This window comes from Ictalurus furcatus, chromosome 2 (genome assembly GCF_023375685.1).
Source record: "Ictalurus furcatus strain D&B chromosome 2, Billie_1.0, whole genome shotgun sequence".
NCBI lineage: Eukaryota > Metazoa > Chordata > Actinopteri > Siluriformes > Ictaluridae > Ictalurus > Ictalurus furcatus.
The window spans coordinates 11,890,829-11,912,148 of NC_071256.1; the positions used below are offsets into that span (position 1 = coordinate 11,890,829).

Below are 21,320 nucleotides of genomic sequence, written 5' to 3' on the forward strand. Positions count from 1 at the left end.
ATGGCGGACGGCGCTCCGTGCAGCAGTGGCAGTGATGGCGAGGAGAAGGGCGCGCGCCTCCGCGGGTTCGCGCGACAGGGCGCGCTCCGCCAGAAGAACGTGCACGAGGTGAAGGACCACAAATTCATCCCGCGTTTCTTCAAGCAGCCCACGTTCTGCAGCCACTGTACCGACTTCATCTGGTGAGAAAACACACCAAAACTCGTCCAGGACACGCGCGTGAAATGTCGCGCTATTCTGCGATTAAAAAAACCCATAAAACCATAAATAAATGCTAAATACAGAACTAATTCATTTTTCATCCCTTCATCTTTACTTGCCACTTTATGTTAGTCAGGGTTGTGGTGGATGTCGGGAAAACTGGGCGCGAGGCGTAAATACACCATGGGTGGAACACCATAAAGTCATTTAATGAATTAATTACGCATTTTAAATAGCTAATAATGTTAAATGCAGGATAAATAGGCTACATTCAGTCTGCATGTTTGAAAAACCAAAAGTAGGCTATGTAACCTCAAATGTGCACGACTTATTAAGTGTGAATAAATGCACAAGTAGCATTTTGACTGTATGTACAAGTAGTATGTACTGTATCTGAAGCAGGCTATGAATAAAAGTACTTACAACGCTTTGAGTATGCACCTGGGTAAAATTATGAGGGTGCTCCGTCACTAAATTATGAATATAAATGTTAGAAGCATTTCTTAGGTATGAATAAAAGCACCTGGAATTGATTGAGTATGAACGCAAGTTCTGATTAATATCTGATTAATGCACAATTTCTATAATATAAAAGTACATGCATTTTGAACACACACTGTTTCTAAAGTATGACAAAGTCAGTATAGGCTAGTATTTTAAGTATGCACTTAATTACAGATAACATTTTGAGTGTACCATATCTAAAGATTTATTTATTTATTTATTTGAGTATAGTACAGCAGCTATGTAAATTGTTTCTAAAGTATGAATAAAGATGCATGTACTCTACTGAGAATGCACCATTTATAAAGTATGAATAATATAATTTACCGTGTTAAAAGTACATGTATTATTTTGGGGTGTGTATCCTTTTTAAAAGATTATAGATAAAAGGAAATGCAGCACTTTTAGTGTGCACTAAAATAAGAAAGAAAGAAAGTTTTGAGTATTTACTGTTTCTCTTTGTTCTAGGGGTTTCGGGAAACAAGGATTTCAGTGTCAAGGTAAGGCGCGAGTCTTCACTGGCCCAGCTTGGCTCCCTGTATACACTGCTGAGACACTAGCTGCGTTTACATGGACAACAATAATCCACTCTTAACCCGATTAAGACCATACTTTGATTAAGAAACTACCATGTAAACAGCAATTTTTACTTACCTTAATCTAATTAAGGTCATACTCGAATTAAGCTCTAATCAAATTAAGACTGGTGGAGTACTCCTGTTTTAGTCGCATTATGGACGTGTATTACAGACATGTAAACACCTTAATCACATTATGAACATCATGTGAGAGTTTTCACCACATTTTGTGACAGGACACGATCACACACGGTAGTTTTACGTTTTACGGCGAACAAGAGAGTTCGGCTGCGTCCTAAACCGCATACTTGCCTACTATAGGCCTGTAGTGGGGAAAAATACATGTATCTCGGCTACTATATAGACAGTAAGTACGCGGTTTGGGACACAGCCCACGGCTTCAAGCAGTTGTCTATTAGCACGTACAGCATGACAAATAATTAACTGCACTTAAAGCGTTCGTAAAAAAAATGAAATAAAAACACTCAAAACTGTATAGGGTACCATATTGAAGACGAACTGTATGTTGATGCGTGAAATTCTGGATGCGTGGGATGTTGGACGGCGTGGCGTGGTGACGTAATGACGCGGGCTGTTAATCGATCTATGTTCTACAACATGTAAAACAGGAACATGAAAGGAATATTCTAAAAGCGACTCATGTAAACACCTTAATCACATTATTATCTTAATCAGAGTAAGGTCAATAATTAGATTACTGCTGTCCATGTAAACGTAGTCAGTGACTGTGTTTAGATGAACACTCAAAATCTGATCATTATGTATTTTTTATAAAACTTCCTCCCATATCCCAGTAAACATTTCTCAACATTTCTGACTGCTGAATGAGAGAGTGTGGCGAATGCGAGTGCAGAGTAAATGTTTTTTGTGCCACAGTTAGAATATCATGCTATCTTTTTTTTAAACAAGGCAGACTGAGATGAGTGCACCAAAATCCATGCAAATGAGCCACAGTTTGGGGAAAAGATACATTAGATGAGGCTTCCTTGGCATTCAGGGAAACCCCAAGGATTAATATTCAAATGATCCCAAACGACAAACTGATCAATTTCATCGTGATAAGTCAAGGTCTCTTCTCCAAGCTTGCTGGACAGCACCAGAGGCCATCCACATATTTAAAATTAGAAAATCAATTTTGGATCCCAAGCATCTTGAAATGCTATGATAGAAAGGTCCATCCAAGACACCCCATAGACTACAGGTGGATGTAGAAGAAAAATGAAATTCTTGCTAAAGTACAATGTCATTAAACAATCTACCATTGTTGTGCCATATATCTGACCAAATATGGACCACTGAGGAAATGAGTAAGGGGCTTTAGTTAGGAGGAAAGAAAAAGGGAAAATGTGTATGCCTTGTTTGGATTTTTGTTTCCTCTACACACAGTATAAAAGACATTAAGGCACTCAGCCTGTGTTGGATGGTGTGCGGAATGTAGCAAATACTCTAAAGTAGTAATGGAAATTATGTTTCTTTTCAATAAGTTAAAGCAATTGGCTCACCAATAATGTTGTGTTCGAGGTGAAGTTGCAACCAGTAAAAACCATGGAAAACCTGAAATGTCAACTTGGGGTAGTTCTCTCAACTACCATTTCCTTCCTCGTTTACAGAATGACGTCAAATCAACATGGCTGCACCCAATGTGTACAGTGTAAAGTCCCCCTTCTCTACGTTTCAATTAGTTTATTATGGTATTGGCTTTATATCAGTTAATATACACACAGTACTTGTTTAAATCTATAATAATCAAGGTAATAATCAATCTTAGTGTCATCACTAACATTAGCCGGCTCGCTATCGTCTGCCCAGGTTGTTGCTAAGCTACTCGTTAGTGTCAGCTGGCTAACTTGTTATTGCTGTACTGCAATTTCGGTCCAAAAATTTGCATTCATTTTGAATTTCACAGTACCAGTCGGTACTCAGGACTGTAACTGTAAAAATGCGGTTAAAATAGCTTTTTATGAGCTTTACATGCTCTCACAGAGCAAACAAAAGAAATGCTTTCGTGAAGACGTCTTTATTTTTTGGGGGGGTTTTTTTCACTTAGTATATCTAACGTCCTGAGGTGGGAAATATCTTGCAAATGACCACTTACAAGGCACCACAATTGGTAGATGTTTAAAATCCAGCTAAACTTGTCAGTCTTTTCCCATTTATTGTTTAAACTGTTTGATGAGATTTTATTCTACCTTTCAGTTAGCAAAATAACATTATACTTTGCATCATATTTGTTATGGAGTGTAATATAATAACCGAAAAAACAGCATGACATTACACATTAGCATTCATAGACACACTAAATATCCCTGTACTAATTTTATTGCACCTGCTGTGTCTGCACTTAAACTTCAGTAGAGTCAAATTTGAGGCAAGATACACCATTCTCACTAGATCTGGCTGTTCATCATTGTGCCATAACATTTTTTTTTCCCCTGGATGCATTTTGATCATAATTGCTTCAGAGAATAGTGAATACAAAACAGTGACTAGATGGTCAAGAGATCCATTTGTCTTGTCTACATTTTAAATATCTAATAATATTTTAAAATACAGGGTGGCACATTGGTGCAGTGGGTAGCATTTCCACCTCCCAGCAGGTCCCTGGTTTGATCCTGAGCTTAGGTTACTGTCTGTGCAGAGTTTTGCATGTTCTCCCTGTGTCTGTGTGGGTTTCCTCTGTGTTCTCTGGTTTCCTTCCACCCCCAGAAATATGCCGGTACAACCTAAAAACAGTGGGTTAAAAACAACCCAAATTGGGTTATTTTTAGCCCAACAGCTGGGTAAACATTGGACACATTTTGGGTGTTACTAACCCATCAAGTTGGAATGTTAATTTTAACCCAGCAAATGGGTTGTTTAATTTTTACAAAAATGCTGGGTTCATTTTATTTCATAAATGGGTTAATATTTTCAGGGTTATTTTTTATCCTTTGAAAATGTCAAATATACCACATTATAAACAAATATGTCAACATGGTATTTTCTTTATTTATACACAAGAAGGTGTTCAGAACTGTATTGCTAGAGCTGTTAAAGTGGTGTTTATATGTAGACTTTGAAATAAATGACTCAAATAAGTCATAAGTTTAAGACAAAAATGTCAGACTCTGATCAAAGGAGATGTTTAAAACATCCACCAAAGAAACCTGAGTAACCAGCTTACCATCCAGTGGGCATTACAAACAAGTAAGCCAAAGCTAACAGTTAAAAAGTAAGCCAAAGCTAAGATAACGGTGCATTTAATGTCATGTAAACTGGACTGTTATCCCACATTTTTGTTTTTTCTTTTGTACAGTAATGGTTTTATGGTTAAATATATTGACACGAACCTTATTTCTCATTTCTCCAAATAAATCTAACAGTCTGTCCGTGTGAAAACTGCTACCTCCAACTGAGGCGAATTCAAACAGCCTACTCTGAGTTGATTTGACCCAAGGAGCTGGGCTGAGGTGTCAGGGAGCGGGAGGGGTGCATTGATTCAACTGTCAGTGAAAATTATCCAGCAGTTGGGTTACACAAAACTACCCAAGAACTACCCAAGACTGAGAAAATAACCCTATTAAATGACCCAAAAGTGTCAATCCAGCATTTGGGTAAAAAAAATAACCCAGCATTTTTTAGAGTGTAGGTAGATTACACTAAATTGCCTCCAAGTGTGAATGAGTGTAGAAATGGTACCCTGAGATGGATTAGCATTCGCAGGGTGTATTCCCGCCTTGTGCCGAGAGTTCGTGGGATAGGCTCTGGAGCCACCACGACCTGGTCGATTCATCCAACAACTGGGAATGGTCCAGATGGGAATAGACCAGATTCTCGTCTGTATGCCTCCGTGAAACTGTGGTATTAGGATCAAGCCAAGTTAAAACTAGACATGACATGTATAACATATATAAAAACACGGTTCATATTTGAAACCCATGTGGCTGTTTCCCATACTGTAAAACTTAAAATAATCTTGTGAAACCTATCCCCGTAGCCCTTTAGGTAGTGAAAACAGAGTGAAAGCAGAGTCATATTAGAAAATCCATTTGTTCCTAACACATGGGATATGAGATGAGAGTGTAGATGAGACTAATGAAGCATTAAGTGGGATTTGGTCCAGTTGTTTCTGTAACCAGATAAATAACTAGAATCTGAATATCCAGAAACTGTGGAATGCGTCTTAATAGACTAACCCTCTACTGCATGAATTATTACATTTACATCAAAAAATGTTTTTTTATGGATTTTTATGACTTGAATTAGTTGAAGTAGTTGGTAAATTATTGCCTTATGGCAACAGTGTGCAATGGTGGAAGTATCATATAGTCTAAAATAACAATAAAATGCAGAGTTTTTTTGTCACTTAGTAAGCATGTAAAAGTTCTATTTTCTAGAAAGGAATTACAGTTGTAAAAAGTTTGTGGATGAATTTACTCACTCAAAATACATACAAAAATTAGTTTTGGGTGAAGTATCTTTTGAATTATTTCACTTGTATTCTTAATTCTTTCTCTTGAAGCAAAAAAAAATTAATGAAATAAAATTTAGAAAATAAGGTGTGAAATTACAAAATGTCTGAAATTACAACAGTTTTTCTTACTTTCAATGTGAAAAAATGTAAATATACTATTAAAGAAGCCTAGTCTAGGCCTGTTACAATCCATGAATGCACATACTACTGTTCCATTATCATCCATGTGGTCATTATCATCCAAATGGCAACATTTACATTTTACCGTTTAACAAAAATACTTAAAATATATAAACTTGTTTAAATGACAAAAAAATAAATGGTAACTTATCTCAGATATTTTTACAATTTTTTCCTTTAAGTAGTTTTGCCTAAATATTGAGAGCACTCTGAGGATGACCTTCACGCCGTGTGATTGCAGAAAAGGAAGTGCAAACAGCACTTCCTGGTCATCTGACATGGCATTTTTTTTTCTTATGTCAAAGTTAAATACCCAACCCCACCCCACCCCCCCACCCCACCCCACTTTTGCAGTTACAGTGCCCTCCACTAATATTGGCCCCCTTGGTAAATATGAGCAAAGAAAGCAGAAAAATTGTCTTTATTGTTGAACCTTTTGATCTTTTGTTAAAAAAAATTCACAAACATACTCTGCTATCATGAATATCAAACAATTGCAAACAAAACACAGGTTTATCAAAAAAAAAAATCTTTGTTAAATATAGGTGTGCAACAATTATTGGCACCCTTTTAATCAATAATTTGTGCTACCTCCCATTGCTAACAGCTCTGACTCTTCTATAATGCCTCATGAGGTTGGAGAATACATGGCAAGGTTTCTGAGACCATTCCTCCATACAGAATCTCTCCAGATCCTTCAAATTACGAGGTCCACGCTGGTAGGCTCTCCTCTTCAATTCACTCCACAGGTTTTATATGGGGTTCAAGTCAGTGGACTGACTTTGCCATGGCAGGACCTTGATTTTGTGGTCAGTAAACCATTTTTGTGATGATTTTGATGTATGTTTTGGATCATTGTCCGGCTGGAAGATCCAACCACTGCCCATTTTAAGCTTTCTGGTTGTGGCACTCAAGTTTTCATTTATGTTGATATCTGATAGAGTCCATGATGCCCTGTATCCTAACAAAATGTCCAGGTCCTCTGGCAGGAAAACAGCCCCAAAACATTAAAGAGCCACCACCATATTTAACTGTGAGCATGAGGTACTTTTCCATATGGCTACATATCTGTGTGTGCCAAAACCACCTCTGGTGTTTATTGCAAAATTCTCTATTTTGGTTTCATCTGACCATAGAACCAAATGTGTCCCAAATGCCCAAATTTTAAACACAAAGACCCCAAGGACTCACAAATTACTGTGCCAAAATTCCACACTTTGTCCAAATGTCTCTCCTTCCCTCATTCATTTTCTTCTTTCATCCCTCTATTAATTTAAGCACTTTCAATTGCTGAAACTCACACTGCTCAATCTGTCTTGCTCTGTCCAACATCTAACCTAACAGTGACTCAAGTATTAATACAAGTATTAATAATGGCCAGACTGGTCTGAGCTGAAAGGAAGTCTACAGTTACTAAAATAACCACTCTTTAGAACTGGGGTGAACAGAAAAATATTTCAGAATGTACATCATATTGAGGTGGCTGCACTATAACAGCAGAAGATCACTTCGGTTCCACTTCTGTCAGCCAAGAACAGGAATCTTAAGCTATAGTAGGAACAAGCTCACCAAAATTTGACAACTGAAGATTGGAAAAAGGCCATGAGATTTTCAAAGCTTCAACTGTCCAGTTTAGGTATACATATACTATAATAACTGTATAAAGACACACTCACTGATCACTTTATTTGGAATACTACATATGATATACTTTGTATTTTTATGCAGTTGAAGTCATAAGTTTACAGTTGCCTTGCAGAAGCTCTTACTGTAATGTGTTGCCTTCTTGAGCATCAGTGAATGTTCGTACCTTTTGTAATAGTTGTGTACTAATCCCTCAGTTGTCCTCAGTGTGAAAAGATGGATCTTAAAATCATATAGACACTGTTGGAAAGGGGTCAAATATGCAGAAGATGCTGGAAAAGCAAAGAATGTGCAGGACCTGGAAGATTTCTCTGAAGAACAGTGGGCAGTTTAACTGCTCAGGACAAACAAGGAACTCATGAACAACTATCACAAAACATAAAAACAGTTGTTGATTTTCCAGGTAACAACACACAGTATTAATGTCACAAAAAGGAGGCACAGACAGAAGCAAGTGCAGGTATGGCAGTTTAATGAAACAAGAAGTCCAAAGCAGTCCATGGCGGCCATGTTTGTAGGCTGCAGTGCAGGATGGGAAATGTAGTCACTGGTTTGCTGTGATATGACAGAACCCCCTGGCGTGGGAGTCCGCCTCGTCGACCTCAGTCAGGAACGTGTCTTTGTTAGGCCGCCTCTTCGACCTTGGACAGGAACGTGTCTCTGTTAGGCCACCTCTTCGAACTCGGACAGGAACTTGACTTTATGTTGGAGCTCTGGAGATGAGACAACCTCATGGGTCTTGTGCTGGAGCTCTGGGGAGGAGGTCACCACGTTGACCTCCAACTGGGGCTTTGGGGAGGAGGTCACCACGTTGACCTCCAACTGGGGCTTTGGGGAGGAGGTCACCACGTTGACCTCCAACAGGAGTTCAGCAGATGAGACCACCTTGTGGGTCTCAGATTGGAGCTCTGGAGGAGAGGTCGCCACGTTGACCTCCGGCCTGAGCTCGGCCGGTGAGACCACCTCGTGGGTCTCAGGTTGGAGCTCAGGAGAGGAGGTCGCCATGTTGATCTCCAACTGGAGCTCTGGGGATGAGGTTGTCTTGTAGTAGGTGGTGAACGGCCTTGCAGGTTCATTCATGAGACTGGCCCTCCCCAAAAACACATCCAGGTTGGGGGTGTACTCTGGACTCCCAAACTCCTTTATCAATAGTCCCACAAACTGAGTTACTTTGTGAAGACCCGTGGATTCTGTACGGGCCACTGGCGGGCTTGGCCAACGAGCCAGGAGGGTACGGACCCCAGCCACTGCCTCTGGTCAGGCTTGGGGTGCACCAGGCTCAAAAAATGTAATTGGCAGTCGAAAAGAAAATACTCAGGGTAGCCAAAAAATCCACCGTATGGCTCTGGGGATCCATGGCAACTCATCGAGAAAGCTTGATAGAGTTGAGTCTTCGGAGGGTGTTCCTTACTACCTTGGCATGATGTCTCTTACGCTTTCCTGCTGATTCCAATTTATAGGCGAAGTATTCTTTCACGTAAAGGAGGTGCAGACAGAAGCAAGTGCAGGTATGGCAGTTTAATGAAACAACAACAAGTCCAAAGGATCAGGCAAAAATCAATAAACAGAGACAGGCAGAGGTCAGGCGAACAGGCGAACAGTCCAAACAAGGCAAGGCAAAAGGACGAGGTCAAGAACAAGAACAAGAACAAGAACAAGGTCAATCCCAGAACAAACAAACACGGTATCCAGGCTTGGTAATGACAGAGACCAGGCAACTGAGCGTTTACTTCACAAAGATTGAATGCATAGAAAGGTGTGCATGATTAGAATGAAGGAGAGTGTTCTGGGAATTGCCGTCCATGGCGGCCATGTTTGTAGGCTGCAGTGCAGGATGGGAAATGTAGTCACTGGTTTGCTGTGATATGACAATTAAGAATAAAACTTTTGAACTGGTTAATTTGTGTAAATTCAGCTATTATAGTGTCTTGTGGACTATATGTAAACATCTGTAATGTGAAATAGCTTATTCAGGGCAGCAGTAAATAAAAAAACAAAATGCAATTTTTATGATCGCTCTTACTTAAAAAATTATTAACATTTTGCAGATTCTGAAAGGCGTATGTAAATTTATAACCTCAACTGTATATGTGGTCACTTGTTTATGTAATGAACCTTACATTAAATTGATTTCTGCAACACCGCTGTAAGCGAGTAATTTAGAATTAATAGTAACCTTAAAAACCTGTGGCCGATGTAGTGCACTCTGTTTGATCTGCTGCATTTGATGCAGGGTGCGACAGGAGGCCGGAGGATTAAAAGAAGGTTAGGAGGGCAGGAGAATTGGGACGCAGCCGGTCTGCGTTCTCCTGTGGGGATTTTCCTACACTCAGTTAGTTCACTTTAATAAAATAGGACGGCTCTCAGCATCTCTCGCGTCTCCGCACAGTGTGGACCAGATTGATGCTGGATGAGGTTACATGTTTCTCATGAATGTAGCAATGTAAAGACTTGGGTCATAACAGATTATATGTAGATAAAATAAACTGATTCTAAAAAAAATTACCTGCCAAGCTGCTCCTTACTGACATCATAGATACTGTTCTATTTGCTGAAACCACCCATATGGTTACCTATGCTGCTTTACACATACTGTGTAGAATATATTTCTAATGATCATAGAAATGAGGTAATGTTGTTTCACCAAAACTAGCTTAATCCTAACTTGATAGTATGGCGTTTTCACACTTGGTCCATTGTAGCATTCCAAATGGTCTCAGATTGATGAATCAGCTTTTGAAATCAGAAATTAACCAAAGCAACTCACAAGCAAGCTATACTCCACCCCTAGAGATTTTGTGGCCTACTTAACATGTCTTGTGAAAACATAGTGATTGATGTTTTCTTAATGGCTTGAAACCTGCTGTCCATATGTAAGTTCAGACAATATCCAAGTAAAAACAATAGTCTAATGGATGCCCAAGGGGTTGTAAGGTCCCAGGACAAAGTAAGCAGTGTTACTGTATATTGATACTTCAATATGTATGTTTGTATACATGCGAATCACAAGCAGGCCTGTGGCATGAAGTACGAGTTGGTTTTGATGCTTCTTCAACAAAATTCCTTCTCCTCATTGCTTTTTTTTTCTAGACCCTTCTGCATTTTAATTCCTTTTGTTCTCTCGCTCTCTCAGCCAAAATGATAACATCACATAAAGTTACCACCTTGAATTACATTATATATAATTTTCTGTAGACCTGTAGATCTTCTAAAGAGGCTGTGGTGTGAACAAATAGTCTGAGGGCTCAAGAATGGAAAAGGTCCAGATAGTCCCCTTTTGATTCCACTTATATACACTTTCATTAGTGTAACGAATGCTGTAATGAACATGTTTTAAGCTGTAGTTCTTTCACATTTTTATATAATAGCTCATGGCAGAAACTAATCCAAACACTTTCTAAAAATATCACTTAAGCCATATTTGTGGGATTTTGCACCTGTTATTAAAAAAAGAACATTTCATATCCTGATGATTAAAAATAAACTTGTTTTTCTGCAAACCCAGATATTTGTGCCACTCCTGGGTATATGGCATTATTGTTTCATGATATTGTGGCATATGTTAACATAAAGTGAGGCTTTATCACAGCTGTAGCTGTCTTGATAATGATCAGTTTGAGTAGCCTGTGGGATTGCTTTTTTCCTTCTAATGAGCTAGGGTAAATATGTTTTCTAATCAGTTACATTTTAACAGACATCCAAAGTCTCTGTCATTGGTGTGGATTTAAATGCTGGTTAAAATGGAAGAGTATTTTTTTTCAGTGTAGATGAACATAAGTAGAAGGGGTTTACGAGGATCATAGTTAACTTTTTAAACTTGTGTTGCAGAAGGTGTTGGTCTATTGGTGAAAGTCTGGGTGTATTGGTGAAGGTGTTAGTCTATTGGTGAAAGTCTGGGTGTATTAGTGAAGGTATTAGTCTATTGGTGAATGTCTGGGTGTATTGGTGAAGATGTTGGTCTATTGGTGAATGTCTGGGTGTATTGATGAAGGTGTTAGTCTATTGGTGAAAGTCTGGGTGTATTGGGGAAGGTGTTGGTCTATTGCTGAAAGTCTGGGTGTATTGGTGAAGGTGTTAGTCTATTGGTGAAAGTCTGGGTGTATTGGTGAAGGTGTTAGTCTATTGGTGAAAGTCTGGGTGTATTGGTGAAGGTGTTAGTCTATTGGTGAAAGTCTGGGTGTATTGGTGAAGGTGTTAGTCTATTGGTGTATGTGGCAGTCTATAGGTGAAGGTGTTGGTCTATTGCTCAAGGTGTTAGTCTGTTGGTGAAGGTGTTAGTCTACTAGTGAAGGTGTTGGTCTGTTGGTGAAGGTGTTAGTCTATTGGTGAAGGTGTTGGTCTATTGGTGAAGGTGGGGTGTAGGTGTAACTATGTTGATGAACGTGTGGGTGTGTTGGGGAAGGTGTAGGTGTAGCTGTGTTGAAGAAGGTGTGGGTGTATTGGTGAAGGTGTGGGTGTATTTGTATGGGTGTTGGTCTATTGATGAAGGTGTAGATGTAGGTGTAGTATGTTGATGAATGTGTGGGTGTATTGTTGAAGATGTTAGTCTATTGGTGAAGGTGTGCGTGTATTGCTGAAGGTGTAGATGTAGCTGTGTTGAAGAAAGTGTGGGTGTATTGGTGGTAGTGTAGCTGGGGTAAAGAAGGTGTGGGTGTACTGTAAAGGTGTTGGTCTATTGGCGAAGGTATAGGTATAACTGCGTTGCTGAAGGTATGGATGTGTTGGTGAAGGTGTGGGTGTGTTGAAGGTGTAGGTGTAGCTGTGTTGAAGATGGTGTGGGTATATTGGTGAAGGTGTAGGTGTGTTAGTGAGGGTGTGGACATGTTGGTGAAGGTGTATGTGTGCTAATGAAGGTGTGGTTGTTTCAGTCAAGGTGTGCACTATGTTCAACTCATAAAGCACCTCAGTTACTCAGTTGCTAAGTAACAAGATATATGGAGTGATGGGCACTTTCACTATTGCTCTCACTCTTTCCCTGCCTGTCTTTCTGTCTCTCTCTATTTCTATTAATCTTGCTTTCTCTGTTTCAACACACCCACACATTCATCAGCACAGTCTCCCTATCTCTCTCCTTCTTCATCACTCTCTCTTTAGCTGTCTGTCATTCTCTCTATTTGTCCGGCTCTGTCCTTGTCTGTCTGTCATCTTTCCAGTTTATCTCTCTCTCAGAGTGAGACGGAGCTCTCTGTGTTTCAATGTGCATGGTGATCACTGTTCTGGATTTGGCTTCTACCCTCAGGACACACACACACACACACACACACACACACACACACATGCGCACACACACACACACACACACACACAGACTCTTAATAAAGACAGCGTAACAAAATATTATGTGTATTTTAAGCGTATTAGTGGATTTTATTATTATTTAATATAGGTTTAATATTACTATCAATACACACACACAGTTTTCATTAGCGACTGTAACATCATGAGAAGCAGAAAGTAAAAACAGGCAGGAAGAGAGAAAAGGAGAGAGAGAGAGAGAATGAGAGAGAAACACAGACTGAAAGAGTAAGTCCAGTAAAGTGTGTTCTTCTGTGTGTCCAACTCTGTCTCTCTCTCTCTCTCTTCCGTCTGCACTTATTTTATTTGCCATATTTCTTTTCTATTTTTGTCTCTTAGTCTTGTTCACTATTCCATTTTCTGTCTCTTTTGCTTGCTTTTTTGTTTCTCTGCTCTTTCACACCTCCCTGAGTCCTGCACTGTATGTGTGTTTGTGTGTGTATATATATATATATATATATATATATATATATATATATATATATATATATATATGTGTGTGTGTGTGTGTCTGTGTGTGTGTTTGTGATTGTGTATACTTGTTGTTTGTGAGTGTGTGTGTGGGTGGTCAGGTATGGCTAAGGGTCGTGGAGAGAAAAAGCTTCATCTTATTGCTGCTGTAGAGCTGCTACACACACACACACACACACACACACACACACACACACACAGGAGAATTTCACCTACGGCATCAATGCTTCTGGTAGTTTCCATACAGGCTGCAACTCTGACATTCACCGTACATAATTTATACAGTGCATACTGTATAAAGAGACAGACACAGACAGAACAAGAGATGAAAGACAGGCAGGAATAGAAAGAGAGAGGAAAACAGCGAGACAGGGACAAGATGGAGAGATGCATAATGCGCATATATTGTGCACATGTATATAAGAACACAAATAAATATTGTACAAAAATAGGACAAATAATAAACTTCATACCACGTTGCTGTTGAACTCTCAATTCAATTCAATTCAATTTTATTTGTATAGCGCTTTTTACAATAGACATTGTCTCAAAGCAGCTTTACAGAAATATCAACATGGTATACAGATATTAAAGGTGTGAATTTATCCCAACTGAGCAAGCCACTGAGTGGCGACGGTGGCAAGGAAAAACTCCCTAAGATGTTTTAAGAGGAAGAAACCTTGAGAGGAACCCGACTCAGAAGGGAACCCATCCTCATCTGGGTAACAACAGTTAGTGTGAAAAAGTTCATTATGGATTTATATGAAGTCTGTATGGCCTTAGGAGCAGATTGAACTCTCGGTTCTGATTTGTCAGAAGTTGTTGATTAGTTTTCTATAACAGCTCTGACAATCATTCAAATGATAGGTAATAATGATAGATAAATACCCTGGTTGTAATACATGATTGTTTCTATAGTAACAACTCATTCACAGGGACTTGAATGGTGGAATCGACATAATTCTAATTATAAACTGATTTATGAAATGTGTTATTATTTAGGAAAGAAAAACATAGGTATAATTGTTGATATGGTGATATTTTCAGTTTATTTAACATTTATGGAAGGAGGCTACAGAGTTTTCGCTAATTTGTCTTATGAACATTCCACAACATTAAATGTCATGTAACTATGACAATGAATGATGTCATTTATAGATAATACATAATAATATATTAGAATTGTAATTGCTGGCAAACTGCTATTATAAAGAGTTATAAAACACTCGGGGACGTGCTGTTATAGGAACATAATCACACCCCCACGCCGCTGAGTATTTTCTTACAAAATGTCATGTTTTAATTCCTTAACGTATACTATGGTCAAAACGTAAGAATGTGGTTCTTTTTCACGTCTGTCATATTAGTGTGTTTGAGATTGGAATCAGTGCACTGGTCTCAATATTCACGAAGATGACATGGGCTGCGTCCGAAATCACATACTCTGACAGTACGTACTGCATTCGATGCAGTACCTACTGCACGACCGTTGAAACACTACGTACTAGGGCTGCACGATTATGGCCAAAATGATAATCCCAATTATTTTGATCAATATTGAGATCTCGATTATTTATCACGATTATTAATTGATTTTAGTGACAACATATTTTTATTACACTTTCACATTTATTAAGTTTTCTCATGCCACAATATAACACACAAGTAGGCATGAGAAAACTTGAGCTGGTCAATTATGACAGAATTTAGGAACATACTGTGAGCCATGACAAATTAATTTACCTTCTGATAAACTAAATTGAATATTTTCAGTTAATTTTACAGACTGTATGCAAAAAACATCCGTTAACCTGTTCCACCTTGTAAACAAATACAATAAACATCAATGTTCAGCCTTTGAAGTCTGCTCCTCTTAAATATATTTAAACCTACGATATTAGATATTTTCCACTGTCATGGTTCTGGGCTTGAGTCAGTTCTCGATCCGCTCTGTGTATATTGTGTATATATCTGAATAATCTCATATAGGATGTGATTGGGTGAGTTCATTTACCCGTCAGATGCAAAGCGCTTTAGTTTAATGGTGTTCATTATTCTCCGATCAGGATTTTTACAGCCGATACCGATCCAGATACCCATCTTTTTTTGTTTTAACTTTAATCAGGAGGTCTATCATAAACAGTTAAATGTAAGCTCTCTGCTCATGGTCACTGTTAATTGAGTTAAAATAATAGTAATGAGATACTGTTGGTTAATTGATGAATAACAAGCATAAAATATTTATTTTTAAATATCTTAAAAACAATAGAGAGTCCTAATTAAAAGTAGACTAACACAAAAATGACCCATATTAGGAAATTGAGGGAACCATGAATGCCAACATGTACTGTGACATACTGAAGCAGAGCATGATCAGTATGCAGTATTCCAGCATGATAACGACCCCAAACACACCTCCAAGACAACCACTGCCTTCTCTAAAGAAGCTGAGGGTGAAGGTGATGGACTGGCCCATCATGTCTCCAGACCTAAACGCTATTGAGCATCTGTGGGGCATCCTCAAACGGAAGGTGGAGGAGCACAAGTTCTCTAACATCCACCAGCTCCGTGATGTTGTAATGGAGTAGTGGAAGAGGACTCCAGTGGCAACCTGTGAAGATCTGGTGAACTCTATACCCTAGAGGGTTAAGGCAGTGCTGGAAAATAATGGTGGCCACACAAAATATTGACACTTTGGGCCCAATTTGGACATTTTCACTTAGGGGTGTACTCACTTTTGTTGCCAACGGTTTGGACATTAATGGCTTTGTGTTGAGTTATTTTGAGGGGACAGAAAATTTACACTGTTACACAAACTGTACACTCACTACTTTACATTGTAGCAAAGGGTAATTTCTTCAGTATTGTCACATGAAAAGATATAATCAAATATTTACAAAAATGTGAGGGGTGTACTCACTTTTGTGAGATACTGTAGCTTACTAAGCTTAATGTCAAATTGATATTAAATGCAACCCATAGTAATTAAACATCATTTCATTTCTCATTTTATTTATATTTAATGAAGGTATTATAATATCTATTTTTTTATGTTAAATGATTTATTTATAACTAAGCACATTTTCTGTCTTTACATTTTGGTAGTTTTATTTTTGTTTGTTTATCAGTTTTAGATCGGTTCCCCAGTACAGTGTCCATGTCTGCTGATAATATTGTGTTTTGGGATTAAATCAAAACATGAAAACTGGAGTTGACTTTTCTAGTAATATATGGCAACCGTGAGTTTAAATGAAGTGAATTAGAGTTAGTGAAGGGAGAGCTGCAGTGTACTGTATGTTTACAGACTGAACAGTTGCTACTCTTGATTATGATTGGTGAGGAATTTTTTAATAAAGAAGTTTGAATTAAACCCACCTTGTAGCGTTAGCATTATTAGTAATTTACTCCGCCCGAAGCCGCTGTGTCTACACGAGCAGGTGAAAGTTCAGGTCATTTTGCGGGATCAATAAAAGATGGCGGTTTGTGAGATCGGGAAGTTGAAGCAGATGATGTACAGTGTTATTTGTCATCATAATGGCTTCTTTGCAGTATTTCCACACTTGTTCGGTTGACTGAGGTGATGAAAAGCAGTGTGAAAGTAACTGTTGCGCGGTGTAGATGCATTTTGGAGTTGTAGTTTTTATCCCGATTGTATTAATCAACTCCGAATAAATATTTATTCACAGTCGCACAAAATACTTTTCAGTCACAAACGCGAGTGAAATGGTATGCACTGTAGAGCCCTGAGTTTATCTGCAAAGTTTTTTCCCCTTTGGCGTGATGAGGTTTAATGTCCCCGACAACCTCTGTAGTGCCATTTAGCATCATGTTAATGTCATGATTTCTCCTCGCGCAAAGTGCTGGAGCTCGAAGCGAAGCTGGCCGCTCGAGGGCTAAAATGCTACCTCTGTTTCCGGGTTTTGGCATTACAAAATGACGTCATCCCTGCGCCACTCTGTGGTGATTGGCTGTAAGTGTAGGAAGCGCTTAATTTGATCTGCAGCGGAGTTTTCTATTATCGTAGGACGAACTTTAAACGTTAATATCGCAGTCGATCATGTTCATTTAATTGTGGGAAGTCAAAATCGTAATCGCGATCGATATCCGATTAATTGTGCAGCCCTACTACGTACTAATAACTACGCATTTGTAGTATGAGTACAATTCTGGACATACTACATCTTCCATGTTGGCATTGTCATGTGACCTTCAACGTCATCAATCACAGGCACTAAGGGCAAAATGCACATCAGGAAAGTAAACTGAATTAATCATTTAATGTGTGGTTAACAGACTGAGGTAAATTCGTTGCCATTAGCTTGGCCGGCTAAGACATGATGGAGATCAAAAAAAGGTTTCAAATGCTGTTTAAACCTTCAGCAAGTTAACAGTTGATTCAGGTATTGTTAAACAAGTCCTGTTCAATAAATGATTAATACTTAAAAAGAGCCGACGCATTGTCTTACGCCATTTTTTTTTCTGAGCTCGTCCGCACCAGCCCCATTGCATTATGGGAATTTTTGACACGCATAGTGTCCATCAGTTGCATACTGCAAAATCTCACCGGAAGCAGTACACCATCCGGGTATTTCTCGCCTACTGTTTCTCGCCTACTGAGAATTCGGACAGACTTCCCCTCTGGAGTACTGCTTTTCGCCTACTGTGTAGTAGGTTAGTACACGATTTCGGACGCAGCCATGGTCTCTGTGCCTGTCAGTTCCTGTAAAGAGGGCATGGCCTCCGACTTCTCCGACTTATCAGCTTATTGATTACATAAGTAGAATATTCTGCTTTGCATCTAATGTCTCACACAGTTGAAAAAGTTCATGTTAGTGTGCAGTGTACAAGCGTAGGACACCTGAAGTGTGCTTAGCTGTAGGCAGTGCTAAAGCGCAGTGTATGAGTGTATGTGTGAGTGTGCATGCGTGCATGGGTGTGAATTCAGAACAGCTGTGTATTGGTGCTGACTCTCTGACCCCTCTCTCTGCTCAGTGCGTATTCTGCTATATTTATTCGCACTGCGTAGGCAGCCTCTCCTTACTTGCATAACGACCATTACCACCGGCATTAAAGGGCAAAATCAAACAGCACTCATTTTTCTATTCTCTCTCGCTCTCTGAGAACAAATGACTCTCAACATCACATCTCACACATTACACTCGTCTCACTCTCTGTTACATCTAGTAACATCACCGGGCTCTGTGTTCTCATTCACCATGCTCACGCTGTTGTTAGTCACAATAGTCAGTGGTTTCACTCATCTTGCTCAGTGTTCTGTCAGTCACTGTACTCAGCATTCTATCTGTCCCTGTGCTTAGTGTTCTGTCACTCACTGTGCTTAGTGTTCTGTCAGTCACTGTGCTTAGTGTTCTCTTAGTCACTGTGCTTAGTGTTCTCTCAGTCACTGTGCTTAGTTTTCTCTTAGCCACTGTGCTTAGTGTTCTCTCAGTCCCTGTGCTTAGTGTTCTATCGGTCACTGTGCTTAGTGATCTATCAGTCACTGTGCTTAGTGTTTTCTTAGTCACTGTGCTTAGTGTTCCATGTCACTGTATTCAGCGTTCAGTCACTGTGCTTAGTGTGCTCAGAATAACAAAAAAGGGTCAAAAACAAGAAACACGGAACCAGAAAATAAAGCACTAGGGAATCATGGCTTTGACTTAAATACATGACTACATGATAAGACTTCACATGGAACAGAGGACACAACAGGGTATAAATATACAATCTAACCAGGGGCTAGTATAAAACATGTGAACACAATGAGTAACAGACCAATCACATGACAGAGGCAGGGGCAGGACCAAAACCAAAACAATGGCACATGGCAAAACAAACAAAAGCACATGACAATTGTCAGTATGAGAACTGCAATGCAATACATGCATTGCAAGCTGATTGCTGAACTGTATGTTATATACAGTTCAGCAGTCAGCCTCACTTTAGCTAGCTTGATTGAAAACCTGGCTAGCTACATGACATGAGAAAGCTATTGTTTCTATTCTAAGAAAAGCTATTGTTTATAATCTAAGACAACATTTTGCACAGCACTATGTTTAGGTAGCCGACCAGTAGCAACTGCCGATGTGTATCTTGTTATTAGAACTATTATTTCATGCAAAACACCACATCCTCTGACCAAAAGGCTAATTGTGATGTCACATGATTGAATTTATGTTTGACTATCAATGTGCAGAATTGGGACATCTTTCCCATGGGCTTGTAATGTGCATTGATTAGAGGCATGATGCAAGTGGGTAAACTCAGTGGCGTCTTTACTGACGGTGAAACCAATAATCGATTGTCATAATCCCAAACAAGAAGACAACTTCATTACAGGATAACCTATATGGTAATTGGTCTGCACATATATAGCGCCTTTTAACCTTAGAGGTCCTACAAAGCGCTTTAGACTGTTCTTCATTGACCCATTCACACACACAACCTCACACACCAATGCAAGGCGCTAGCCTGCCATCGGGAGCAACTTGAGGTTCACTTTGGCATGTGGGCCAAGGATTGAACAGCCAACCTTGTGATTAGTGGACAATCCGCTCTACCAACTAAGCCACAGCCGCCCCATAATCAGATACATATAGGAAAAGAAAACAATCAACAAGGCTTCGCAACGAGACAAAGGCAAAGGAGAATATAAATAGCCAAACTGTCTGGGATCTAAACAGAGAAGAGGTGAACACAATCAGGAAATTAACCAATGGGAAGACAGAAAGGAAGACAAAACATGTCACAATAAAAGCATGAACAGTGCATGTTGTGCTGGGACACTCACCGTATGCTGAGGGGATTTGTGACAGGAGGACACCAGGTCTCCATTTTTCAGTATCTCCCTGTCTCTCTTTCTCAGGCTATTTCTCTGTGTGTGTGTCACAAACACACAAAATACTATGTTTGTATAATTGTGCTTCATGGTGTGTGTGTGTATGTGTGTGAGTGCAAGCTCTTGAGTGAACTGGATGCGAAACAGATCATGTCTGCTGTGAGTGTGTGGCTTATGTAAGGATGCAAATGATCCGAATACAGAACTCTACTACACATTCTCCACAGCCTCAGCCTCAGTTCAGCTCAATTCCCACCGACAGCATAGTAGGGACCGTTCGTTTACCATTCCTGTAGTGTGCACTACTTAGTAGAGTTCTGTCCCATGGTTCATGTTTTTATGTTATATAGCGTGCACAGGCATGTCTTTATGCTCTATAGCAACGATGGTTGCTTAGTGGTGATTTTAAAATCTAAACTTCCCAATCTCTTTATCTCAGCGCTGATCAAGCTCTTCTTCTAAGGGTGGGTTCTTATAGGGTTTCAATATCGGCATCAGTAGCTTGTGGCTTGAGGTATGTCCAGAGAGTGGTCACATTTCCACCCAGCTCCTCTACAGTGGATGTACACAGACGGATGTGGAAATAGGCTGGCACTAAAACCACCTTACCCACCAAGCAAAAACTCAATCAGTGAAGTGTAACTCGAGTCCAAGTCCCTAATTTAAGTTTGTGGTCTTTGACGTTGATACACTTACTAAAAGTAGAACATGGGATCGTAACCCACCCAACAAAAACTCGCTGAAAAGATGTCGAAAAGACAGCTTTGCCAGACGTCTCAACAAGGTTGAGATTTGGTTGAGAAGTGAAAGGTAAAAAGTCGTCTTTTTCAGGTTGTTCCAAAAACATCTATAAAAAGAAGAACAAAACTGAATTTAAGACATTGTAAGACGTTTTAAGAATTTGCTGGATCGAGCCCTGTTCTTCAGCTTACTTTGCAACTGATCAGCTCGACTAAACTTCAGTCAAACACATGCTTCTGTGTTTCTGCCTCTCTCCGTTTCGATCTAATGTATGTACTTCTGCCTGCCTTTTTCACTACCCCCACCCTTCCCCTCCTCCACGCCCACCTGCAACTAATTTGACTTTTGAATTCTGACCAATCAGTCAATCAATCAGTGGCCAATCAGTCAAAACAAG

General features: G+C 39.4%; 1 protein-coding gene across 1 annotated transcript in view; it reads left to right on the forward strand.

The window, feature by feature from the left end:
- prkcbb (protein kinase C, beta b) overlaps nucleotides 1-21,320 on the forward strand; it is a 125,681-nt gene continuing 104,361 nt past the window's right edge. The window contains exons 1-2 of the mRNA XM_053648215.1: nucleotides 1-182; nucleotides 1,174-1,205. Of these exons, the coding sequence (XP_053504190.1) occupies nucleotides 1-182; nucleotides 1,174-1,205 (214 nt within the window). The remainder of the gene's footprint in view (nucleotides 183-1,173; nucleotides 1,206-21,320) is intronic.